Raw genomic sequence first — 17,798 nt, 5'->3', positions numbered from 1 at the left:
TGCCCGAGGCACCACAATTCCCAGCATGCCTCTGCCCACAGGGACACAACATCTGACTCCCCGTCATGTTCCTGGACCGGACTAGGACATTTCCACAGTTTTACATGGCATTTCCAAACAGCCAATCACCTTCTACCGCGAGCCGTCTCCCCGGCAACAGGTCTTTCATAATTGGTTGTCACTCGCTCCAATAGGAGTCGTCAGTCAACTACGGAGCCGCACCGCCATTGGTCGGGAGTGACAGGTGTAGGCGGAGCTAGAGGGATGAATCACTGGCGGCAGTGGCGGGTATATAAAAGGACGTGTGAGGCTGCTGAGGCAGAGCATCTCTCATCGTACGCCGCGGACATGGACTTCCTGAGGTCTCTAGGACATCCGGAGGAGATCTACCACCTGGTCAGGTTCCGGCTGGGCGGCTGTCGGCTCGTGCTGTCCAAGCAGGACCGGGTAAGAGCACAGACCTGGAGGAGGCTTCTTATTCGCATCATTTGTAGTTTTCCTTTCTTTATAATGAATCAGGAGGAGAACTTTACCGGATAGTGAAATAGGTGGCGCTGAGGTGACATCAGAGGAAAGCAGCATGGAAACAGAAGTGACTGCCACACAAATGGGCATCAAAGTGGGCAGAACATGTGGGAGTTAATGGGTCACAGGTCTCACACTTCCAGCATACAGGGAGGTGCCCCATTATATTCAGTGGAGGTCAGGCTGGCCCCCGACAGGTTCTGGCATCAAAGTGGGCAGGTAGGTAGTGACCTGTGCCTGCTGCTGCGGCAAGCATGGGTGATGTTCTGCTCCCCTGGCTTGGACCCGCCGTCCCCCCTTTCCCTCGTTGCCGGCAGTGACCTGCTTCTTGCTGGCAGGACCGTTGGGGTGTGTGCACCTACCCTGGCCCTTAAAGGGCTGAAGATTGTGGACCCAAATCTTCTCAGGTCTATGGTCGTTCTCCCAGGGATACTTAAGGCAACTTTCTTTGTGACAGGGTGTTTGACCAGTAGGTTCTAGTGCAGTGGCGTCTCTAGGTTTAAAACATTTTTTGGGGGGGAAGGCACACTGGGGGCCAGGACAAAAGTACTCAAGTATGCTTAGAAATGCTGTGATACTTTACCCAATACCTAAAACCGCAACAGGGAAGAAAAGTCCTGCTGTCTGTGTGTGTGTGTTTTTTTTTTTTTTTTTTTTTTTTTTTTTTTTTTTTAAACCACAATCACTCAGATTTCAACATGTCCTAGTTGCCTGTGGATGACACTGCTATAGGGGGAGGGCATTCATAAATCACTGCCCCCCTGCTGATGACTGACAGTCTTCTACCTAGTTTTCTCCCTTTCTTTCTAAGACCTCTTTCACGCGGGCATTGCGGGAACATGCGCGATTTTTCCGCGCAAGTGCAAAACATTGTAATGCGCTTTGCATGTTTGGTACCCGAACTTCTTCACAGAAGTTCGGGCTTGGGATCTGTGTTATGTAGATGGCTTCTCTTCTGTGCTGTGTACAGGAAAAGGACCTGTGGTGATGTCACTCCGGTCATCACATGGTCTGTCACATTATCCATCACCATGGTTAAAGATCATGTGATGACCGGAGTGACGTCACCACAGGTCCTTTTCCTGCACACAGCACAGAAGACACATAAGAGATGCCGGCTGCGCGAGCAAGTGGATTAAGGTGAGTTAAAAAAAATTATTTATTTTTTAACCTCTCCAGTGCTATTGTACTATGCATTCTGTATTCACAATGCTATTATTTTCCCTTATTTCCATGTTATAAGGGAAAATGATAAACATCGGGTCCCCATCCCGATCGTCTCCTTGCAACCATGCGTGAAAATCGCACTGCAGCCGCACTTGCTTGCGATTTTCACGCAGCCCCATTCACTTCTATGGGACCTGCGTTGCGTGAAAAACGCACAAAATAGAGCATGCTGCGATTTTCACGCAACGCATAAGTGATGCGTAAAAATCACCGCTCATGTGCACAGTCCCATAGAAATGAATAGGTCTGGATTCAGTGCGGGTGCAATGCGTTCAACTCGCGCGTTGCACCCGCGTGGCAAAACTCGCCCGTGTGAAAGGGGCCTAAGAGAGAACTGCCAATCACCAGCAGGTGGACGGGGAGAGCAGGAGATTATGAATAACCAGGACTCTTCTCAGGTAGATTTGACTCTTCTCAAGGCCTGGGCTGCAATGATTATGATGCTGGTTCTCGGCAACCACTGACTTTTAGCTCATGAGTGACACACCGCTGAAATCAGCATTTCTATCACTATTTTATGCTGACCTCAGCGAGGTCAGCATAAAGTTGACAGGTTCCCTTCAAACTGCCAGCTGCTCAAATGAAAGTGTTGCAAACAAAGGAAGGGCGACACCTTGCAAAATGGTGACGGCAAATTCCGTGTGAATATGCCCCAAGGGCATTGCTAAATATTCTATTTTTTGCAAATTACTGTTTCCTGAATTGTGATTTAAACTTTTTTATTTTTTATTATCGAGGTAAAACAGATTTACTTAAAGTGGTTATCTGTGACAATAAAAATCTCCCCTATATGCCGGGACCCTCACACTAAATATACTTAAATAAATTACTCGCTCCCTGTGCCGCTCTTGGTCCTTGCACCATCGTTGCTGCTTCTCCCTGTGTGCGGATGAGAAGGGGAGGGGGGGAACGAGCCTCCCTAGCATCACGGGTAACACTAGGGAGGCTCGTCTCCATCCCTGCCTGCCATTGGCTGCATCATCGCCCCCCACTCCACCGGACGTTTTTATCCACGCACGGGGAGAAGCGGCGGTGCAGGGAGCAGGGTAAGTATATTAAATGTGAGGAGCCGCCCGGCCTATGGGGGAGCTTTATATAGTCTCGAATAACCCCTTAATGTTTCATCTAGAAAAAAACTGTCTAAATTCCGCAAGCACAAAGCTGCGGCAATTTCTGGTGAAAACATGTTAAAGGGTTTCTGTCATCAGAAATAACGTTATGTAGCTGACTGACATTAGCAATGTGCTAATGTCAGCACTACATAACAGTGATTTATTACTCCCTGCCGCTGTACTTTTAAAATAGGCTAATGAGCCTCTAGGTGCTATGAGGGTGTTGCTTCAGCACTTAGCGGCTCGGTCTACTCACCCTTTGGCACGCCAATGTCCCGTTGATTGACTGTCGAGTTCTCCTCATTGTCACGTAAATCCCACGCCTGCGCCGCCCCGTTTAGTATTCGGCGCAGTAAATAAAGGACGCGCTCCTGGTGCCTGCTTCCTCACTGCGCCAAAGGAAGGAAGTCGGCACCAAGAACGCATCCTTCACTCATTAAACGGGACGGCGCGGGATTTACGTGACGATGAGGAAAACTTAACAGTCAATCAACGGGACCTGGGCGTGCTAAAGGGTGCGTAGACCGAGCCTCTAGGTGCTGAAGCAACGCCCTTATAGCACCTAGAGGCATATTTTAAAAGTCTTTATTTTAAGAGAACGGCAGCAGGCAGGGAGTTATGAATCATACTGTTATGTACTGCTGACAGTCAGCTACATAGTGTTATTTCCATTCCATCCACCATGACGGCCACAATGAGAGATAACCCTTGACCTCTATAGGGGCAGGAATACACCGTTTAAATGGCACCCACCCCTCCTCCCCCTCAGTGTTTTTTCTGCCCCTACGGGGTTAGGTCGCAGAGAGAGTCCTCCCGGTGGGGAGGTGAAGTTTAGCAAGTTTTTACCTTCATCTCCTGCTGCCTTCCCGCGGGCAGGGCAGCAGTGGGCAACGTGGACACTCGCCCCGGCTTATGCTGGGACCTGTGCTCCTTTCTGTTTCTCGGTCTCGGAAGCAGAGCGCTGATGCCAGATCCATGTGGCGTCACTCTGATCTTACGGCGGGGAGGGCCGGAGCCTGGGCGCAGAGCTGATGATGCGCCAGGATGACGTCACAAACCAGGAAGTGTTTAAAAAGTGCCACTCATGCAGCATGGAGCTGTGCATCACCGCCACTATGTCCACTCCTGAGACTCCAGCATCCTGTCAGGAGGGTTCTGACCCCTCTCCGACTGCTCCTACTGTAAGTTCCCCTATGGGGAGTATAGTTATTCTTAGTTCTACATATGTTATGTTATAAATATGCTGATATTTGGTTGCTCTCCTTACTCATTAGGGAACAAGAGATACTAAATGTCTAAATCCCTAAAGTGCGCCAGGAGACTTCCTGATAACTATAAAAAGAAATTGTGCATTTCTGACGTCTTAAAAGAGGAGCAACCATCTATCCTGTTTGAGATGAAATTGTTTATCCAGGATGAGATAAAATTGTCCCTACGCCTATCCCGCCTGCCAAAAAACCTAGATTATCCATTCAATCCTCCTCTGAGGCCGAGGATATTGATAAGGATACCTCTGCCTCTCGACGGGTACTTGAGGAAGAACTTTTCACAGAGGGTGAAATTATAGAGGATGATAAATACTTTTTTTCCTCTGAGGAAATGGAAGATTTACTGAAAGCAGTTAGGTCTACCATGGGCATAGAGGATATCCCCAAACCTTGTACGGTACAAGACGAGATGTTTGGGGGTTTATGTACAAAAAGAACAAAAGTATTTCCCATCAATGAAAATATCAGAGAAATTATATTGGATGAGTGGTTTGATCCTGAGAAAAGACTAGGGGTGTCTAAAGAATTCAGGAACAGATAACGTTTCGATCAAGCTGAATGTAAGATCTTTGATGAAATTCCTAAGATTGATATTCATGTGGCAAAGGTAGTCAAAAAGACGGCCTTACCTTTTGAAGATGTATCACAACTTAGTGATCCCATGGAGCGCAAAGCAGATTCGTTACTAAGGAAGGCTTGGGGGGGCATCTATGTTTGGAGTAAAAAAACAACATTGCTCCTACATCCGTGGCAAGGACCATGTACTTCTGGTTATCAGAATTAGAAGATCATCTAAAGAACAAAACCCCCAGAGAAGAAATTATAAATTCCTTACCATTGTTAAAATCGGCAACGGCATTTTTATCAGATGCCTCAGCTGAATTGGTACGCTTTGCCGCAAGAGGTGCAGCCCTTTCCAATGCTGCTAGAAGAGCTTTATGGATGAAGGCATGGTCAGGGGATAAAACATCCAAGTTTAAACTATGCTCTATTCCCTTCTCAGGGGAATTTGTTTTGGGGCCTGTATTGGATAAAATACTGGAAAAAGCAGCTGATAAAAAAGGGTTTCCGGAGGAAAAAGAAATAAAGAAAAGGTCCTTTCGTCAATTTTCTTTTCAATCCAGGTCGTACAGGGGTAAAGGTAAAACGGGTCGCTGGAGCTACCCAAAAGGTGCAAGGGGTAGAGGATTCTTTCTTAATCCCCAAAACAAACAGAACAATAAACAATGACGCCTAAGTGGGAGGCAGGTTGAAGAGTTTTCTAACCCAGTGGAATCGGGTTATGTCAAACCCATGGGCACTAAATATCATAGCTCAGGGATACAGAATAGAATTCTCCAACACCTCCAGAAAAATTACCACCCAAAACAGAAGCGTAAGGGAAAAAATTTTACCTACTCAGATCAGTAGTAGTCATAGAGGTGCCAGACTCAGAAAAGGGATTCTACTCGGGTCTCTTTCTAGTCAAAACGTTCCGCACAATAATAAGCCTAAAGCGCTTAAACAGATCCATAATATACAAAAGATTAAAGATGGAGTCAATCGCATCTATAATTCCAAAGGGTGCCTTTATGACGTCAGTAGATCTAAAAGACGCCTAATATCACATGCCGATTCTTTAGTCCTCCCAAAAATATCTAAGATTTGCAATGAGAGATCCTGGAGGACTCCTCCATCACTTTCAGTACTTGTCCCTCCCACTGGTATCTCATCAGCTCCCAGAACATTTACCAAACTGGTGGTGGAAATGATTGCTTTTCTGCGCAGGAAGGGAACCAATATCATCCCCTACCTAGACGATTTCCTAATAATTGGCAATTCAAAAGAAGAAATCTTCAGGACTACAGAAGAAGTTACAAGTACCCTTTCAGATTTGGGATGGGTGATAAATCGGAAAAAAATCAATACTTAAAGGAAACCTGTCACCATGATTTTGCGCATAGAGCTGGGGACATGGGCTGCTAGATGGCCGCTAGCACATCTGCAGTACCCAGGTCCCATAGCTCTCTGCGCTTTTATTGTGTTAAAAAAACATTTTGAGTGATATGCAAATTACCTGATATGAGTCCCGTAGCCGGAGATGAGTCAAGCGGAAAGGAGCCCAGCACCGCCCCGCGTCCTCCGAATCTCCTCCTTGCTGGCTGACGTCACAGAGCTGGAGCGCCGAAATCTTGCGATGCGGATGCGTAGTTCGTTCCCTGTGCTGATGCCAGCACAGGGAATGAACATGATGCTGACACTGCGCATGCGCTAGCTCGCGCATCGCGAGATTTCGGCGCTCCAGCTCTGACGCCAGCAAGGAGGAGATTCGGAGGACGCGGGGCGGTGCTGGGCTCCTTTCCGCTTGACTCATCTCCGGCTACGGGACTCATATCAGGTAATTTGCATATCACTCAAAATGTTTTTTTAACACAATAAAAGCGCAGAGGGCTATGGGACCTGGGTACTGCAGATGTGCTAGTGGCCATCTAGCAGCCCATGTCCCCAGCTCTATGCGCAAAATCATGGTGACAGGTTTCCTTTAACCCATCTATAAAAATAAGGTTCCTGGGCATAGAGTTAGATTCTGTATCCCAAACAACCTATATACCCCAGGACAAAGTAAGTAGTTTTCAAAACTCCCACATGTGTTCCATTCGGGGGGCAATGAGCCTTTTAGGAAACTTGACCACATGCATAAACTCCGTTCCATGGAGTCAGGCCCATACAAGAATCAATCAAGTCATGGATCTTGAAACAATGGGACAGGAAGCAGACGTCCATAGACAGGATGATACAGGTACTATCAACAGTCAAAATAGATCTGAACTCGTGGAAGGAAGAGAAAAAGCTGCTCCAAGGCATTAAATGGCTCAAGATCCCAGAGGCTCAGGTCATAACAGATGCCAGCTCTTCAGGCTGGGGTGCAAAGAGGCAACCATTTTTTCCAGGGTGACTGGCCAAACAGCCTAAAAGTAAGATCCTCAACTTCAGAGAACTGAATCCAGTCCTTATGGCACTCACAGAAGCAGCAGACCTATTAAAGATCCTCTCGGACAACATCACTACAGTGGCGTACCTAAAACACCAAGGCGGCACAAGGTCTAATTCACTGGGGGGAGTAGCAAAAAGAATTATTTTCCTGGGCGGAAACAAATATTCTCTCCTTAACAGCAGTCCATCTAAAATGATCAGATAACCTAGAGGCAGACTTCCTCAGTCGAAAATGGATAGATCCAGGAGAATGGACATTAAACCGCAAAATATTTTACGAGATCACTGCCAGGTGGGGACTATCAAAGATAGACCTGTTTGCCTCTAGGGAAAATGCCCAGATCCGACGCTTCTGTTCAATAAATCCAAGAGACAGACCATGGGCAATAGATGCTTTATCAATAAGATGGGAGTGGGACCTAGTCTATGCGTTTCCACCCTTTCCGCTGATTCCTCGTTTACTTCAGAAATGACAGAAAGAAACAACGATTATCTTGGTAGCTCCCCACTGGCCAAAGAGAAGCTGGTTCTCAATCCTGAGACAGTGGGCATTAGAAGATCCATGGCAAATACCCTACAGGGAAAACATGCTCTATCAGGGCCCGATAAACCACCCAAACCCCCAGATCTACAATTTGGCGGTCTGTATCCTGAGAGTGAATCACTAAGAAGACAAGGCCTTTCAGACAAAGTAATTCTTACCCTTAAAGCTAGTAGGAAGAAAATTACATTAGCCATTTATCTCAGTCTGGAAAAGATTTTGCCGTTGGCTAGTGGAGGAGCACCCGAACACTTCTTCTCCGCTGATTAATAAAATACTAGACTTTCTGCAAAATTGGCTAGAAATAGGCTTGAGGCCAAGTACCCTTAAAGTCCAAATGTCGGCCTTAAGCACCTTTTATGATACTAGTCTCGCAGAGCACAGATGGATAAGAAGATTTATTAGAGCAGCTTCTAGGTTAAGGCCAACCTTAAGATCTAGGATTTCTCAGTGGGACCTTAATACAGTATTAGAGGGGCTAACTAGCCCCCCTTTCTCTCCCTTATCTGAAATCTCTATAAAACATCTGTCGTTCAAAACTGCTTTCCTGATAGCCATCACTTCTGCAAGACATCTAAGTGAGATGCAAGCACTCTCCTGTAAAGAACCATATCTTAGAATTTTCAAGGATCGAATTGTGCTAAGACTAGATCCAGGTTTTCTCCCCAAGGTGGTTTCAAATTTTCATCAGGAACAAGAGATAGTATTACAGATCTGTCACCAGCCACCCGGGAGAGGAGATAGAAGCAGTGGCATTGCAAGGGGGGGTGCGGGCTGCATCGGGTGACACCAGCGTTCTCATTTACAAATCCCAGGCATAGTCATCTGTATTGCCATCCTCAGGAGACTATGTGAATGGGATTCGAACCCACGACCTTCTGTATCAAAGGCAAAGCACTTACCCACACAGCCATAAAAGCTGCAATGCCACTGACTGAAAAAAAAAATGAGACTTCTACTGTTATAGCTGGCTAAGTGTACATCTATACACATGACAGCTGCCCTAACACACCCAGCACTGCTATATCTCTATATGACAGCTGTCCCAGCACACTCAGCTCTACTATATCTAATACATATGACAGCTGCACCAGCACACTCAGCTCTGCTATATCTCTATCTACTGTATCGCAATACTTAGAGATATATAGCAGAGCTGAGTGTGCAGGGGCAGCTGTCATGTGTATAGATGTAGCAGTGCTGGGTGTGTTAGGGCAGCTGTCATGTGTATAGCTGGACACTTAGCCAGCTATAACAGTAGAAGTCTCATATTTTTTTTTTAATCAGTGTCAATGTAGCTCTTATGGCTGTGTGGTAAGTGCTTTGCCTCTGATACAGAAGGTCGTGGGTTCAAATCCCAGCAGAAACTTTTCTGAAATACAAGCTAAATTAGAATACACAAGCACTGACTCCATATATGGCGGGACACAGGAAGAGGCTGCATCGCTGACATGGAGGAAAGTATAATTTTTTTTTTTTTAATACCCGACTGTTATTGCTATAGGCGGAGCAGGAGGCACTTGATACTGGCTCATGGAGGGGGAGGGGGGGTTTGGCACTATGATACTGGCACATGGGGGGGGGGGGGGTGGGAGAGGCACTTGATACTGGCACTTTTGGGGGGGGGAAATGGCACTATGATACTGGCACATGGGGGGGGGGAAGAGAGGCACTCGATACTGGCACATGGGGGGGGGGGGGTTGGCACTTGATACTGGCACATGGGGGGTTTGGCACTATGATACTGGGACATGGGGGGTTTGGCACTATGATACTGGGACATGGGGGGGGGGGAGGAGAGAGGCACTTGATACTGGCACATGGGGGGGTTTGGCACTTGATTTTGGCACTATGATACTGGCACATGGGGGGGGGGAGGCACTTGATACTGGCACATGGGGGGGTTGGCACTATGATACTGGCACATAGGGGGGTTTGGCACTTGATACTGTCACTTTTTTTGGGGGGGGGGGAAATGGCACTATGATACTGGGACATGGGGGGGGGGGGGGGGGTTGGCACTATGATACTGGCACATGGGGGAGGGGGAGAGGCACTTGATACTGGCACTTTTGGGGGTGGGGAAATGGCACTATGATACTGGCACATGGGGGGGGAAGAGAGGCACTCGATACTGGCACAGGAGGCACTTGATACTGGCTCATGGAGGGGAAGGGGGGGTTTGGCACTATGATACTGGCACATGGGGGGGAAGGAGAGGGGCATTGATACTGGCACATGGGGGGGGGAGGCACATGGGGGGGGGGTGGGAGAGGCACTTGATACTGGCACTTTTGGGGGGGGGAAATGGCACTATGATACTGGCACATGGGGGGGGGGGGGGAAGAGAGGCACTCGATACTGGCACATGGGGGGGGGGTTGGCACTTGATACTGGCACATGGGGGGTTTGGCACTATGATACTGGGACATGGGGGGGGGGGGGGAAGAGAGGCACTCGATACTGGCACATGGGGGGGGGGGTTGGCACTTGATACTGGCACATGGGGGTTTGGCACTATGATACTGGGACATGGGGGGGGGGGGAGAGAGGCACTTGATACTGGCACATGGGGGGGTTTGGCACTTGATTTTGGCACTATGATACTGGCACATGGGGGGGGGGAGGCACTTGATACTGGCACATGGGGGGTTGGCACTATGATACTGGGACATGGGGGGGTTGGCACTATGATACTGGCACATAGGGGGGTTTGGCACTTGATACTGTCACTTTTTTTGGGGGGGGAATGGCACTATGATACTGGGACATGGGGGGGTTGGCACTATGATACTGGCACATGGGGGGGAGGCACTTGATACTGGCACATGGGGAGGCACTTGATACTGGCACATGGGGGGGGTTGGCACTATGATACTGGGACATGGGGGGGGTTGGCACTATGATACTGGCACATGGGGGGGTTTGGCACTTGATACTGTCACTTTTTTTTGGGGGGGGGGGAAATGGCACTATGATACTGGGACATGGGGGGGGGGGGGGTTTGGCACTATGATACTGGCACATGGGGGAGGGGGAGAGGCACTTGATACTGGCACTTTTGGGGGTGGGGGGGAGATGGCACTATGATACTGGCACATGGGGGGGGGGGTTGGCACTATGATACTGGCACATAGGGGGGAGAGAGGCACTTGATAATGGAACTTTTTTGGGGGGGGGGGGGGAGATTGCGCTATGATACTGGAACATGGGGGGGGGGGGGAGAGAGGCACATGGGGGGTGGGAAGGAGAGAGTCACTTGATACTGGGACATGGGGGGGAGGAGAGAGGCACTTGATACTGGCACATGATGGGGGGGGGGGCATTTATGGGGACACTTACTGGCACACTATTGGGGGGGCATTATGGGGGACACTAGGCAGGCAGCCTATCAGAGGCCGGACACTGAGGGCATCTACTGGGGCATTTTATACTGGTACATTGTGGGGGGCACTAGCAGGAAGGGGGGGGGGAGAGGAGCCACTATGGAGGCATTTACTGGGGGCACTATATAGGGGTATTTTATACTGGGACATTATGGGGACATTAGCTCACTTGGGGCATTACAAGGGGGTATTTTTTGCACTGTCACATTATAAGGAGAATTATTACTACTGGGGGGGCATTATGGTGGGCTTTATTACTCCCCCCTAGTAGCACCAGCCTCTCCCTGCTCTGCTATCCCTCTGCCCCTTCTCCAAATTCTTATTATGAAATCTTTCTCATTAGGATAAAACACAACATCAGCTCCGCCGAGCCCCCGGCCAAGTGTGGAAGTGGCGTCCGAGATCCCCAAGGGCCAAACCAAGTAACTAAGTTTTCACGTGGAATATGTTTGTTATACACATACAGCATAGACTGTGCCCCACAATATACAGTATACCGCTACTGTGCCACACAATATACAGTATACCGCTACACTGTGTAGTCTGTTCTATAAGCACTATTGTTTTGTGGCGGCGGACAGAAAATAATCTGGAAGTGCCCCTCCCGAGACCAGGCTCTGACTGCTAGGGGGTGTCTGCTGAGCTAACGGATGCCCCCGTGGGGACACCATTTTCTACCACACCGGGTGACACCAGCCCTAGCAACTCCACTGGATAGAAGAGAGGATGCAACTCTTGGATGTTAGAAACGCCATAATACTGTATCTAGACGCAACACATTTTTTTTTTAGAAAAGATCTCCTAATCCAGCTTGGTGGCCGAAATAATGGGGAAAAAACTTTCCAAAGCTTCGACAGCTAGGTGGATCAGTGGCACTATAGAATGTAGCTACTCTCTTCAGAGGTAACCTTGTCCAGCAGGTATAAAAGCCCATTCTACCAGGGCTACAGCCTCTTCTTGGGCAGAAAGAGCTCGTGTTTCACTAGACCAGATTTGCAAAGCTGCTACCTGGTCAAGTCTAAACACCTTTTTGTAAAACATTATCGCCTTAACCTTACCGCCTCTGCAGATTTAGTTTTTGGCCAAAAGATTCTGTAGGTGGCTTCCCACCCTATTTAAAAGTATTTGTTAGTACTCATTATGGCCATCATGGTGGATGGAATGGAAAACCGTAATTAGACTTACCGGTAATTCTGTTTCCTTGAATCCACCATGACTGCCCATATATTCCCTTCCCCCCCCAATAAAAAAAATGAATATAGATATTTTTGTATATATATATATATATATATATATATATATATTCTCCAATATAAGTCTCTATTTTGGTATGAAGTAATACTCAAAGGGGACACACATAATATTGCTCACCTACGGGGTAATTTGTGAAAGCACTGAGGGGGAGGAGGGGTGGGGGCAATTTAAAGGGCTTCTGTCACCCCACTAAACTTTTTTTTTTTTTTTTTGTTTACTTATAATCCCTATAGTGCGATTTATGCAAACATAAGCTAAATAATCATTTCGGTTCAGTAGAATTTGTTAAAAACGTAATTTTAAAATATGCAAATTACCTTGCTACCAGCAAGTAGGGCGGCTACTTGCTGGTAGCAGCCGCATCCTCCGATCCTAAAGACGCCCCTCCGCATGTTGATTGACAGGGCCAGGGAACGGGATCGTCCTCTGCTGGCCCTGTCTGCTATCAAGATCTCGCGCCTGTGCCATAACGGTATTCAGTCGGCGCAGGCGCACGCTCGGCCGCTTCATCCTCATTGCGCCTGCGCTGATGACGTCACATCTACACCTGGCGCAGGCGCATTGAGGATGGAGCGGCCGCCTCTCAGTGCGCCTGCGCCGATTGAAGACAGGTACGGCGCAGGCGCGAGATTTTGAATTCAAACAGGGCCAGCAGAGAACGATCCCGTTCCCTGGCCCTGTCAATCAACATGCGGAGGGGGCGTCTTTAGGATCGGAGGATGCGGCTGCTACCAGCAAGTAGCCGCCCTACTTGCTGGAAGCAAGGTAATTTGCATATTTTAAAATTACGTTTTTAACATTCTACTGAACCGAAATGATTTAGCTTATGTATGCAGAAATCACACTATAGGGATTATAAGTAAACAAAAAAAAACGATGGGGTGACAGAGGCCCTTTAACCGCCTAACGCAGATGTGCGGTCCGGAGGCGGCAGCCCTGCGCTCAGTGACGCATATACGCGTCATCAGGCGCGCGCGCTCACAGGAACAGAAGGTAAGCGAGTGGCAGGCTGGAGATGTGATTTTTTTTTTTTTTTTTTTTTATTTTTTTTTTTAACCCCTAACAGGTATATTAGACGCTGTTTTGATAACAGCGTCTAATATACCTGCTACCTGGTCCTCTGGTGGTCCCTTTTGTTAGGATCGACCACCAGAGGACACAGGCAGCTCAGTAAAGCCGCACCAAACACCACACTACACTACACCCCCCCCCCCCCCCCGTCACTTATTAACCCCTTATAAACTCCCTGATCACCCCCCTGTAAGGCTCCATTCAGACGTCCGCATGTGTTTTGCGGATCCAATCCATGTATCCATGGATATGTAAAAATCATTCGGACGTCTGAATGGAGCCTTACAGGGGTGTGATCACCCATATACACTCCCTGATCACCCCCCTGTCATTGATCACCCCCCGTGAAGACTCCATTCAGATGTCCGCATGTGTTTTGCGGATCCGATCCATGGATCCGTAAAAATCATACGGACGTCTGAATGGAGCCTTACCAGGGGGGTGATCAATGACAGGGGGGTGATCAGGGAGTCTATATGGGTGATCACCCCCCTGTCATTGATCACCCCCCTGTAAGGCTCCATTCCGACATTTTTTTGGGGCCCAAGTTAGCGGAAATTTTTTGTTTGTTTTTGTTTTTTCTTACTAAGTCTCATATTCCACTAACTTGTGTCAAAAAATAAAATCTCACATGAACTCACCATACCCCTCACGGAATCCAAATGTGTAACATTTTTAGACATTTATATTCCAGACTTCTTCTCACGCTTTAGGGCCCCTAAAATGCCAGGGCAGTATAAATACCCCACATGTGACCCCATTTCGGAAAGAAGACACCCCAAGGTGTTCCGTGAGGGGCATATTGAGTCCATGAAAGATTGAAATTTTTGTCCTAAGTTAGTGGAAGATGAGACTTTGTGAGAAAAAAAATCAAAAAAAAAATCAATTTCCGCTAACTTATGCAAAAAAATAAAAAATGTATGAACTCGCCAGGCCCCTCATTGAATACCTTGGGGTGTCTTCTTTCCAAAGTGGGGTCACATGTGGGGTATTTATACTGCCCTGGCTTTTTAGGGGCCCTAAAGCGTGAGAAGAAGTCTGGGATCCAAATGTCTAAAAATGCCCTCCTAAAAGGAATTTGGGCACCTTTGCGCATCTAGGCTGCAAAAAAGTATCACACATCTGGTATCGCCGTACTCAGGAGAAGTTGGGGAATGTGTTTTGGGGTGTCATTTTACATATACCCATGCTGGGTGAGAAAAATATCTTGGTCAAATGCCAACTTTGTATAAAAAAAATGGGAAAAGTTGTCTTTTGCCAAGATATTTCTCTCACCCAGCATGGGTATATGTAAAATGACACCCCAAAACACATTCCCCAACTTCTCCTGAGTACGGCGATACCAGATGTGTCACACTTTTTTGATGCCAAGGTGGGCAAAGGGGCACACATTCCAAAGTGCACCTTTCGGATTTCGCAGGCCATTTTTTACACATTTTGATTGCAAAGTACTTCTCACACATTTGGGCCCCTAAATTGCCAGGGCAGTATAACTACGCCACAAGTGACCCCATTTTGGAAAGAAGACACCCCAAGGTATTCCGTGAGGGGCACGTCGAGTTCCTAGAATTTTTTATTTTTTGTCGCAAGTTAGTGGAATATGAGACTTTGTAAGAAAAAAATAAAAAATCATCATCATTTTCCGCTAACTTGTGACAAAAAATAAAAAGTTCTATGAACTCACTATGCCCATCAGCGAATACCTTAGGGTGTCTACTTTCCGAAATGGGGTCATTTGTGGGGTTTTTCTACTGTCTGGGCATTGTAGAACCTCAGGAAACATGACAGGTGCTCAGAAAGTCAGAGCTGCTTCAAAAAGCGGAAATTTTTGCCCAAACATTTTTTTTTTTTAATCAAAGACATGTAGAACAATAAATTTAGCGAAAAATTTATATATGGATGTCGTTTTTTTGCAAAATTTTACAGCTGAAAGTGAAAAATGTCTTTTTTTTTTTTGCAAAAAAATCGTTACATTTCGATTAATAACAAAAGTAAAAATGTCAGCAGCAATGAAATACCACCAAATGAAAGCTCTATTAGTGAGAAGAAAAGGAGGTAAAATTCATTTGGGTGGTAAGTTGCATGACCGAGCGATAAACGGTGAAAGTAGTGCAGTGCAGAATTGTAAAAAGTGGCCTGTCATTAAGGGGGTTTTAGCTAGCGGGGTTGAAGTGGTTAAACTCCCTCTGTGTATTCCTGCCCCAACAGAGGTCAAGGGTTATCTCTCATTGTGGCCGTCATGGTGGATTTAAGGAAACAGAATTACCGGTAAGTCTAATTGCAGTTTTCTGATGACAGAAACCCTTTAAGTTTTTGACATGCTGGCCTAAATTACTGTACTGCATAACAGTTCTATCGCACCTTGGGCGAGAGTTGTGTGCGAGTTAAGATTTAGCATCCTTAGACACTAAAGGAAAAACAAAAGCTCATGTTATAGGGCAGGAAAAGTCGCTGACCAAAAATCCAACAGGCTTGTATTTTTTATGGCGGTCGTGTCACAGTTGTGTCATGATCGCAGTCATCACCCTGCAAACACCCTATGGCCCCTTTCACACGGGCGAGATTTCCGCGCGGGTGCGATGCGTGAGTTGAACGCATTGCACCCGCACTGAATCCTGACCCATTCATTTCTATGGGGCTGTTCACATGAGCGGTGATTTTCACCATCACTTATGCGTTGCGTGAAAATCGCAGCATGTTCTATATTCAGCGTTTTTCACGTAACGCAGGCCCCATAGAAATGAATGGGGTTGCGTGAAAATCGCAAGAATCCGCAAGCAAGTGCGGATGCGGTGCGATTTCCACGCATGGGTTCTAGGTGACAGTCTATTCACTGTATTATTTTCCCTTATAACATGGTTATAAGGGAAAATAATAGCATTCTGACTACAGAATGCTTAGTATAATAGTGCTGGGAGGGTTAAAAAAAATAAAAAAAAGTTAACTCACCTTATCCCCATGATCGCCTAGTTCCCGGTCGGTCTGTTCTTTAGCTGTGGCTAAAGGACCTTTGATGACGTCAGATCACATGCTCCATCACCATGGTGATGGACCATGTGATTGGAGCATGTGATCTGACATCACCAAAGGTCATTCAGCAGACAGCTAAAGAACAGACCGGGATCTACACGATCATGGGGATAAGGTGAGTTAACTTTTTTATTTTTTTAACCCTTCCAGCGCTATTATACTAAGCATTCTGTATTCAGAATGCTATTATTTTCCCTTATAACCATGTTATAAGGGAAAATAATACAATCTTCAGAACATCAATCCCAAGCCCGAACTTCTGTGAAGAAGTTCGGGTTTGGGTACCAAACATGCGCGTTTTTTCTCACGCGAGTGCAAAACGCATTACAATGTTTTGCACTCGCGCGGAAAAATCGCGGGTGTTTCTGCAACGCACCCGCACATTTTTCCGCAACGCCCGTGTGAAAGAGGCCTATATCTCAGCTTCCCAGACGGCGTGTATTTATCAGACCGCACAGTCACATATCGGGGGTGAGTGCTGACATTACTAGCTGGCTCCTAACCGTTCTTCATAATCACCAGCATGAGATTATAGTAATCCAGTCTGCCAGTGGATTCCAGCAGCGCCCACACCAGGTTGTGCCCTGTGTCTATTCCAATGTACTTTCCATGGGCACTCTGCATTCTCTCCAGTGCCAGCTCAGAATACGTGTCCTTGGGCACCATGGATGATTGCTTTTGGCCCTGTGCAGAATCCTGGCGGTCAGCAGTCACTTCTATCGGCAGGCTGCAGGAGTGGGGGCTGAAGGAGGGCCGCACCATGCAGAAGTGCTTCACACCCCAAAACCTGGCCATGTGCAAACTTCACTCTGTTACTCTGCCCCGACAGGAGTCCATGAGCGACAGCCTGCAGACCTGCTACAAGTACCTGAACCAGACCAGCAGGAGCTTCGCCGCCGTCATCCAAGCCCTGGACGGAGAGCTGCGGTGGGTGAGATCTCCGCTGTTCTGTACTGATTGGGGTGGGGGTGTTTATTAATGTTACTATAATCAAATTCCTTTAATCCGGCAGGCATTATCAAATAATCTGAATTGTTAGATGACAAACTGTTTCTGTTCTTGGAATTCTGTAGTAAATCCTGCTGAATTGTCCACCTTTGAAGGGATATTCCCAGAGGTTGCACTAAATATTTTCTGGACGAGTATAAATTGTCCTCGTAGCATTTTTCACAAAAGTTGCAGTAATTGAAATAAATAACACCTGCACATATAACGTGAAGAGATTGATATTTCTGCAGTGAAATCATTACTGCGCTAAACAGTTTCCATTTATCTGCCTGAAGATAAGACTGAATCCCGACATTGAAGCTTTTATATTCTGCGTCTCGGAACAGCTTAACTCAACACCGTAACGGGGAGGGGTGGTCTGGTGGTGGCAGGCAACAGTGGTGGTCTGACTACCACAGTGTGT

General features: G+C 47.1%; 1 protein-coding gene across 1 annotated transcript in view; it reads left to right on the top strand.

The window, feature by feature from the left end:
- Positions 1–348: 348 nt before the first annotated feature.
- Positions 349–17,798, top strand: part of LOC122944547 (squalene synthase-like) — a 111,809-nt gene continuing 94,359 nt past the window's right edge. Inside the window, exons 1-2 of the mRNA XM_044302947.1 lie at positions 349–447; positions 17,217–17,314. Of these exons, the coding sequence (XP_044158882.1) occupies positions 349–447; positions 17,217–17,314 (197 nt within the window). The remainder of the gene's footprint in view (positions 448–17,216; positions 17,315–17,798) is intronic.

This window comes from Bufo gargarizans, chromosome 8 (assembly GCF_014858855.1).
Source record: "Bufo gargarizans isolate SCDJY-AF-19 chromosome 8, ASM1485885v1, whole genome shotgun sequence".
Lineage (NCBI taxonomy): Eukaryota > Metazoa > Chordata > Amphibia > Anura > Bufonidae > Bufo > Bufo gargarizans.
This window is presented reverse-complemented; position numbering and strand designations above follow the sequence as displayed.